The sequence below is a fragment of the Nannospalax galili genome, unplaced genomic scaffold (assembly GCF_000622305.1).
Source record: "Nannospalax galili isolate Female #2095 unplaced genomic scaffold, S.galili_v1.0 scaffold2232, whole genome shotgun sequence".
NCBI lineage: Eukaryota > Metazoa > Chordata > Mammalia > Rodentia > Spalacidae > Nannospalax > Nannospalax galili.
The window spans coordinates 88707-98673 of record NW_008331696.1 but is presented as its reverse complement, the minus strand read 5'-3'; the positions used below and the strand labels follow the sequence as shown (position 1 = coordinate 98673).

At 40.9% G+C, this 9967-nt stretch overlaps 1 protein-coding gene across 1 annotated transcript in view; it reads right to left on the bottom strand.

Moving 5' to 3' along the window:
* Spata17 (spermatogenesis associated 17) overlaps nucleotides 1-9967 on the bottom strand; it is a 66678-nt gene that overhangs the window by 49170 nt on the left and 7541 nt on the right. The window contains exon 3 of the mRNA XM_029560504.1: nucleotides 246-381. Within this exon, the coding sequence (XP_029416364.1) occupies nucleotides 246-381 (136 nt within the window). The remainder of the gene's footprint in view (nucleotides 1-245; nucleotides 382-9967) is intronic.

The window sequence follows — 9967 nt, the reverse complement described above, 5'->3', positions numbered from 1 at the left end:
AGGGGGGGTGGATAATATGTTTAAAATACATTGTATGAAATTCTCAAAAAAACTAATGAGGAGGAGGAAGAAATAATAAAATTCAAATCTCTCCTTGACAGACCTCTGCTGCACCATCTTTACAAAAACAGCTATAAATGATTTTGTAGTCCTGACTGTAATGAGAACATTTACCTTCACTATCAGCAATGTCCGTTTTCAGCCTTTAAAAGGGAATGCCATCTCCTAGTGCTTCGTGAACTCACCTTGCCACAGATCCACCTTCTGGGGTCTTCACTTCGGAAGTGCTTCTGGCCATATGAAGAGGGACCGTACTTGCTTGAAGAATGTATTAATGGGACATACTTCTTTTTCTTGTGGTAAGAAGAAAATGGCAGAAACCTGAAAGAATATGAGGCAGTATTCATAATTAGATTTCTAGAGACTTAAAGTAAATGTGGGGAGGCGGTGCAGCGTAAGGAGGCACTTCAACCCCACCCACTGAATGCCACTGGCTTCTGGGTGTCTTCCTTTCTTAATTTTCCAATGACGGAGATGCTCAAACTTTACTACTGGAATTTTTGTGAGTTTTAAGTATATTGTAGAGAATGTTAACGAATTTATAATGCAAAGGTGCCAAATTACTCAAAATTCATCGTGCAGACAAACTATTCTTCATTTGAAAACTACTGAGTTTCAGAAAACAAACAGTAGAGCAGTTCTTACTCAAATGAATTTTCACATCTTGTACCACCCAGGAAATGAAGGCATTTGGGGTGGGGGTTATGACTGATGGAGCTCTGAGTGGGCCACACCTGTGTTCACACCTTAGCACTTCCTTTGCTAGCTCCCCCTCTAACCCAGCCTCTTGGCCCTATGAATCTTGATTTCCCTGCAGGCCTGTTTGGAGCTATGAGTAGCTTCTGACCCCTAAAGCATTTAGCATGGAGGTTGTGGAGGAGGAGTGACCAGTAACCCGCTGAAGCAAAGCCTAGAGGCTAGAGAAGAATCTCGCTGCGTCCCCCGGTGTCACTGACCCTCTCGGAGGACTGTTAGGCATTAGTGGACCTACATCAAAGACCAAGCTTTTGAAATCCACAGACTCTCACACAGCACCCACCACTGGGATGCCTTTAGTGTAAGCTGGTGGTTTGCTTCCTGGTAAACCACCCGCCGAATCCTCCCCAGAACTTGCTAAAAAGAATCAAGGAGCAAAAAAATGTCATAAAGCCACATGAGATAAAAGATGAAAATGGCGGGTGGACGAGAACTGCAGATTTGTAGCTGACAGGGACTGGACAGGGCTGGACATCACACACACACAAAATGGAGGTTATCATGTGTCCTCAAGAGTGCTGCCAGGAAGAGTAAAGCAGTTTCCTCTGCAGAAGTCTGGGGAGGTCGGGCAGGAGGTAAGATGGAGGGATAAAGACTGAGAATCTGTCTGGAGGAAAACAACCTCTGGTCCGCATCCTCCATTCGAGCCGGGTCCATAAGAGCGCAGACCGGGAGGGCGGGGTGACGCTCTAGACAGAGCAGCATTTGACCCTGTCTGCTCACATCGCTTTTCTTCTGCACATCTAAATGAAATGGAAGCTAACATTAAAGAAAAAGATTGTATCTTCCTAAAAAATGTAGTTTCCAGAGAAATGAGCTCAACTTGCACCTTTTGGGAATGTTCGGGTTACAAGGTTGTAGCATTGGGCAGTGCTCTGTCACAAAGCCCCCACAGGCTTAGCAGGTTGTTTCCTTTGAAATATGAACCTAAGAGCTTGTAATTACCTAACTGGGAAAATCAGCATGAAAGGAATATAAAAACATCTCAGCGGAAACACAACATAACACAGCAAGCAAGAGAAAACCCAAATTTTTAATAAATAAAACCAAAGGAAATACAGTATTAATGGAACAAGTACCGGATGCTGGTTCCAAATGAAAGGGACATTTAGAAAAAGCAAAATCTGAGAAATAAAAATATATAGCAAATTAAAATATCTTGTTAAATTACTTTGAAATTTATAGCTTAAAAAATAAAGCTAAGTTTCAACATATGTTGAGTCATTACCATATGTCAATATTTTCACACAATGTGTTTAGTTAAGACAAGATATTTTTAATAGAAATAAAATAGAAGTTTATTTTTTTTATCACTGTGTTCATATATTTGCTTAAAATAATAAATTTAGGAAAATTATTGGTCTATCAATTTTGACACCTCTCTTCATTTTCTTTTTAACTTTTACTAATAAACTCCTTGATATTTTCCTAAAATATTTTCCAATAATATTTAGAATAAAAAATAATGAGAAGGGCTGGAGAGATGGCGCAGCGGTTAAGAGCATTGGCTGCTCTTGCAGAGAACTTGGGTTTGGTTCCCAGCACCCACAAGTTGGCTAATGGTGGTCCTCAATTCCAGTTCTTGGGGATCCAATGCCCTCTTCTGGACTCCATGGGCATTGCACAATGAGCACACTTACACAAATGCAGGCAATACACTTATACACATAAAATATTTTTAAAAATAGCCAGAAGAGAAAGCTTCGAATATTTTACAAAGTTACAAAAGCATTGATTGTGAATATCTGCTCTCAGGAAAACAGCTCTTGTAGAAGACAGATATTAATCCTTCTAGAGCTAATTTACACATGGGCTGGACATCACACAAACGCAAAATCAACACAGCCCCTGGGTCCCCCAGGACCAAGGATGTGCTCTGAGTGACTGATGCATTACAGATTTTATTTCTTTTAGAGTGAATTTAAAAAGAATACTACATTTTTATTTTGGCTTTGTACAAAATTTGCTTTCTTGGGAAATGAGCTGCTGAAAAGACAAGGTTGTGTGAACTGATAATTCCCAGCTCACGAATTAATTCTACTTTCATTTAGCCACAAGGATCCTTTAAAGTCACACGCATGCACGTTCTTAAGTGTATGTAAAAGTGTGTATCTATTCAAAACATTTAAAAGCTATATAATCTAAATAATTTTTATCTTCAAAATAATGGAGAAATTTAATCCTCAAATAAGACTTGACTAATAAAATACAAATAATTATGAAAACGCTGAAACTCACAAATTAGTTTATAGTCAAAATTTGCCCAAGCTTTATCTACATGGCACATAGTAATTAAAAGTACCAGACTGGTGGAACTAACCTCCTTGGATCTTTAACAGACATACTTTGAGGTCTATACTAATTTGGTCAGAGGGACATAAAGGACACTTTTTGCTCCTTGCCCTCCTAGGTCGAATAAGTTCCAGGGGACTATGAGCATCTCTCAAAATGTCCTATAACTGTGGTGAGTCACCTCTCCTCTTGTTCAGGGAGGCCATGGAGACCCCACGAGATGGACTTGAACCAGTGTCCAGTCTACAAAGAGGGAGACTGGTATTATCCAGGGAGAAATGGGGGAAACTGGGACACTTTCAGTAGGGAAGCCATGGTGAAAGGGTCAGACAGGAAAAGAGAGAGGAGAGATAAATAATGCCCAACTAGTGTAATAACGTAGAGGGAATCATATTTGTCCAACAACCTGATGACAAATATACATATTATAATTCTTTAAGAGTCCATGTGTATAGCTAAAGGCTACATAACAAGAAACAATGCCAGACAGATGATTCCTTCCTTTGAGTTGCTGGTCAGGGGGCCCAAGAGACTCCCAGACAGTAACTCAGCATAGAACTTGGAAAATGAACAGCAGACCCCAATCTCATCTAAAGGAATGTTGGCAACTGATTGCTGCTAGATAAGAGCTGATCTTCCTAAAACAAGGACTTCTAGATAGGCTGACTAGATTCAGCGGATGGACAAGCACTGGGGCAACAGCTGGGGGCACTGACAACACAGTGGACAGTAACAGGGATGACAGAGTATATGGGCTCCAGTGGGGGGTGGGGGGAGGCTATGGGAGGGTGAGATTTGGGAAGTGGGGATATAAATGAATAAGGTTGTTTGAGATGTTCTATATGATATACACACAAAAAAATCAACAAATAAAAAATGAATTATATTTGAGGAAGAAACAAAAAAATTTGTTTCATGTTAATTAGTAGATGTGAAAAACATTACCACTGAAATCTACCTGATGACTTTATAGCCATACTCAGGTGCCAAGAATCCAAATGTGGCTAGTAATAATCAGATACATAGAGATTGGAGAAGCATGTGCAACCATCTTAGTGTTAGTAGTGTTAAAAATGAGTTTTTCTGTAAGAAACTATATTTTAAAATGAAATGGAAATGGAAATCTTTTTTTTAACTTTTACAAAAATTTTATTGAGAATTTCATACATGCATATAAGGTGTTTTGATCAAATCCATGCCCACTCCCTCCCCTCCAACACTGCCCCCTCTGAAGAGGTTACCCTAAAATCTTTTAAGGATTAGATAGAACCTCCCATATACTTTTGACATTTTTGGCCTTTGGAACAGAGTATGTTGCTAACAGGCCCAGGGACATTTTGACTTTTAGCCAAGAATCTGGCTACATTTATTTGGGGTCTTTTTACCCTAACTGCCATGCCCACTCCCTCCCCTCCAACACTGCCCCCTCTGAAGAGGTTACCCTAAAATCTTTTAAGGATTAGATAGAACCTCCCATATACTTTTGACATTTTTGGCCTTTGGAACAGAGTATGTTGCTAACAGGCCCAGGGACATTTTGACTTTTAGCCAAGAATCTGGCTACATTTATTTGGGGTCTTTTTACCCTAACTGCTCCAATTGCCTCACCCCGCATCCCTGTTCAGCATGGAAGAGCAGTCTGCGGTCTGCGTCCTGATTCTCTATTGGCAATTTGGGTAACCCCTTCAGAGGATGGCGTGATAAGAATAGGCGGTAAGAATTGGCTTGGCACTTAGGTAAAAAGCCCCCAAAGAAAAGTAGCCAGTTTCTTGGCTAAAAGTCAACATGTCCTTGGGCCTGTTAGCAATAACTGTATTAATTCAACTGTGAACCTAAAAATTTACAGCCACTTTTAAAAAAGATGCATCTTTGCTCTGGAAACTGTTACTGAATATGTTAATATTATAATGAAATGCTTCTTCCAATCATGTGGTTATTAAAAACTACTTTAAAAAATTTATATAGTTATAAATTCATCTTAAAATGTCACATTTTACAAGTTGAAATATACTTTTTAAATTTTATTATTTTTATTTTATGTGTATGAGTATATTGCCTGCATGTATGTAAGTACGTGCACCCATGTCATGCAGTGCTCATGGAGGTCAGAAGAAGGTGTCAGATTACTCTGGAACAGAGTTAGGGATGGTTGTTAGCCATCACGTAGGTTCAGGAATCAAACCCGGGTCCTCTGCACAAGCAGTCAGTGCTCTTAATTGCTGAGCTATCTCTCCAGCCCCTGAACTATATTCTTCATTGTGCTTTGTTTCCTGTGAGCACTTTATCTTCTTTTAAAATTTAAAATTTTATTATTTTTATTTTATGTGTATGTGTGTATTGCCTGCATGTAAGTGCACCCATGTCGTGCAATGCCCACGGAGGAGAGAAGAGGCCGTTGGATCTCCTGGAACTGAAGTTACGGACAGTTGTTAGCTTCCATGTGGGTGCTGGGATTTGAACCTGGGTCTTCTGCAAGAACAGCCAGTGTTCTTAACCACGGAGCCATCTCTCCAGCCCAACTTTTCTTTTTCTTTATCTGACTATCATGTTAAGGGAGACATGAACTGCCCTGAGTCCCAGTGATTGGACTCAGGCTGTCAGGCTTGGCACCCAGCACCTTCACCTGCTGAGCCATCTCACTGGCCTGAATTTTCAAAAACTCCCAAAGGAAATGTGCAGTTACAGAGGCAGAAACACGTGACTCATGACTTGACTAAGCAGCTCTACATGACTTGGTGGGTGTCTTGGGAAGCAATAATTAAAAATAGATTCAGAGAAAGCAATGTACTGTAATGAGCATTTAATGTTGAAATAACTTTCCAAATAACAACAAATTACCCTTTTCCCCCTTTACAACTCTCTTTAATGTTCCCTTTTTTCATATGAACTTATTACTGTCCCTCATAATTCTAGGTTCTACAGATTCATTTGTTTTGCTGCCAGGTAATCCAAATCTTCAAATTATGGACCTCTATTGCATATGGATTCAAACCAAGCATCCTGAACCTGGCTTAGACTTCTTGGCATGCACTGGATCTGTCCAGTCTTCTCTGCTCCCTGCCTGCCATTCTGGCAGTGCTGGTCCCTTTCTCTTTCCTCTCCCAGCATGCCTCTTTGCTTCTGTGCATGGTCCTCCTCCTGGGATACCGATCCACACACTACTCATGCCTCAGAACCCAGCTTATCACCAGCTCTCCTACAGCTGAATCCACTCATTCAAACCCATTCCGATTTCTCCATTGCTTAAACATCAACTCATTCAACCAACATGAAGGCATTTCACATAACTATCACTTTAAAAAGCACAGGGTGTACAGGTGGAAGAGTCAGTCTATCTGAATAGAGCTCACCTTAAGGTAGTGGATAGGGAACCAGACAATGCACACAGGTAAAGTATGATGCTTTGTGATGGACACATGCAAAATAGGCACCACGTGCACAGAGGAAGGCTGAGCGTGCTTGTGTACCTGATATGTGGCTGCGTGGTTTATTCTCAGGGAGCCAGGGACTGGGGGTACATTAGGCTCCTGCGGGCCCTAGTTGATTAAGAAAGGTGAGCTCATTAAATAGGAACACTGGTGAAGGTTTTTATTTATTCTTGTGTGTATATGCTGCCCACTAGGAATACTTACCAGATCCACAGTAGGAACGTCTAATATCAAACAGAGCTACTTCCTAATCAAAGTCATAGCTAGAGCTTATATGGACGTTATTATTCCTGTCTTTGTATTTTTAGTCATGTAAGAACAAGGCCATTTAGCCAGTCACCTAAGTCAGAAGCCACCAGGTCAGGGCCTTTGCTCTTCTCAATCAGGAATCTTGGCTCATGGCCCACTCTCATAAGACACTATCTCTGCCATCAGATGACACAGCCTCCCCAAGCCATATATGAAGTCTGTTCATGTGCTCATAGGCCATCTTCATTAATTTAACACATTTATTGTTTTCTGCGTTCCAAGCATACAACTCGAGTGGGCCAATTTGATAATGTACATTGAGCAAACCAGGAGTCTGGCTTTACAAGCGATCTCTGAGGAGAGGGAAGCACCCGACTATAAGTTTCCTTCCAGCAGGAATGGCTCTGTCGGTGCCACCGCCCGTGTCCCGGGCCTCACTTTGCTTGGCTAACTTCTCTTCAGCCTCCAAGTCTCTTCTGACCCTCCACACACTTTTGAACTCTAAACTGAGAATGCATGAGGGGCGTGAGCAAACCAAGCCTTGGATGTTGAAATGGATACAAATATAGGGCGGATGTGAGTATGACACACAGAAATTCCATGTGCTTTGCAGCCTACTAAATTCAGTCGATCAGCCTCCCCTTGGTATACTGTAATAAAAGAATGCTTACAGTTATGACGACACCTAACAGAAAGGACTAAAAATGTCTCTCAATGATCTGTCTGATTCCATAGACTATTCTTAAGTATATTGATGAACAAAATGCAAAAAAAATCAAATTACAGAGATACTGCAAAACTTAAACTTCCTCAGACTTCAAGGTCTTCTTGAACATAATTCCAGAATTCCATGGTAATTTTCAAAGAAGACCATTTTTTTCCTCCCAAAAAGAGTGGTCAGCAAGAAGAGTACAATTCTTATGATATGCAATGTAATAAGGGGCTCTTTTGTAGACAAATTCTAGAACTCTTTAATTATGCACAGGCTTATTATCTATATCCCCAGTGCTATAAAGTACCAGAACTCCATTAGAAAAATTAAGCTGGAGAAATGCAGGCAGCACTTTGTAATTTTCCACTGGAAATTAGTGGAAGAGGCCGAGGACTACCAGATCAAAAGACAGCAATCATGCTTAGTGGTGCCCTGGAGCACCCGCCTGGAGAATGCAGTTTACACAGTCACTACCTCTACCATGGCTGCTTGTTTGCAGGATTCTGTGTTAATGGGGTTAGCTAATTCAGTGTTTTAACTTAAAAAGACTCTGCTGATTAGTAAATGTTGCACGCTGTGCTAGTAATTAACATAAATGGAAGCGTTACAAATAAAAGTTGAATTGTTAAGGAAATATTATCAGAAAATATATGATAATCCCTATTTATCATAATATAGTAATAGTTCAGAAAATGTACCAACAATAAAGGCCTAAAGTGTTTTAAAAAGTCACACAAGTACAAAAAGTTTTGATACATGTTAAATTTACGCTTTCAATATTCTTCAGTGAGAAATGTGGTCAGATCTTATCCATATGTAGCATATTTTAGTGTCCTTTTAAAAAACTGCTATTTTAAGAAGCTTTAAATGATTCTTATAACAGTTTTCCTATATAGTTAGTGCCTATGAAATGATACTAATATGTAGAAATAATATTTAAAAGGTCTAAAAGTGAGGAATTCAGCATTTACCAGGAATCCCATCTAAGCCAAGTCATAAATCTGTGGGACATAAAAAGCAGATGAAATTCATAAGTATTGTATTGTATTTTTTCCATTGCTTTCATAAGAGCTTTTGAAGAGCTTGGGAAATTGCTTTCTTTTTCTGTAAATATTTCTGGAGTGACTATTTCACCTACTCTGAATAATTATCAGAAACTTATCATCACTAATTTTTCCAAAAGACCTAGAGACTGTTGAATTGGCTGTGTTCAGAGTCTTAAATCCTTCACACAGGGCTTGGCTGCCCTGTGACTAGATGGTGCAGTTCTCTGGAGAACTTGGCAGAAGAAGCTGCCATCACAGGCTCTGATCTTCTGTGCCCTAACTCAAACCTTCCCATGGAAAAATCTTGAATCTTTGGAACCAAGAAGTTCCCCAAGTTTAGCTCAGGTTTAAAAATAATCTTAACACAAAAACTGAACTTAGTAAGTCGTGTCTTGTTTTGAAGACCTTTAGTGTGTGTGTGTGTGTGTGTGTGTGTGTGTGTGTGTGTGTATTATAACAAATTACCATAAGTTTGGTGGTTAAACATGTTAGCAGGGTCCTGGAGATCAAAGTCTGAGATGGGTCTCACTGGGTTCAGCCCTACAGCAGGCTCTTTCATTCTTCTGGGGCTCTTGGGAGAATTATGGTTTGGATATGAAATATTTCTATTGAGCTCATTTGCCTGAAGACTTGTTCTCCAAGTTGGTGGAGGTGGTGGAGCCTAGCTGACAGACGGGCCACAAGAGTTGGACCTTGGAAGGTAACACTGCCTCTGGTTTGAGTCTAGGGCCCTGCGCTTCCTAATCCACCAAGATGTAAACAAGCAGCAAGCTCCCCTGGGATAGGTGGGCCTGCGCCAGGTGTTGGAGCCTAGCTGACAGACGGGCCACAAGAGTTGGACCTTGGAAGGTAACACCGCCTCTGGTTTGAGTCTAGAGCCCTGCGCTTCCTAATCCACCAAGATGTAAACAAGCAGCAAGCCCCCCTGGAATAGGTGGGCCTGCGCCAGGTGCCCGTCTTCCTTGCCATAAGGAGCTGCGTTCTCTGAAACCCTGAGCAAGACAAGCCTCTTAAGGATGCTTCTGTCAGGTGATGGACACTAAGAGAAGTCAGTGCTACTGGGAGAGCCTGTCTCCTTGCCCTTCTCAGCCCCCACCTGCCCCTCAATAGTCATCTCCCTCCTTAGATGGATGTTAAATACAGGCAATACTTCCTAAGGGCTCCAAAGTTTAAGAGAAGCAAAAGTGGCAATTAGAACATAGCAAAGTAAACCTCTAAAGTTCTTCCTTGAAATGGAAATGAAGCAGTTCTCACCTGACTTAAGGAAAGCTCACCTCAGAGGGTGTTTGGAACTCTATGTGGGTTTTTATCCACTGGGGTCCTGGGACGCATCCCTCTGGATAAGGGGAGACCACTGCACTAACACATGCTACTTCACGCCTCCCCTAAAGCTTTGAGGAAGCAATAGCACAGCCTAGTCACCC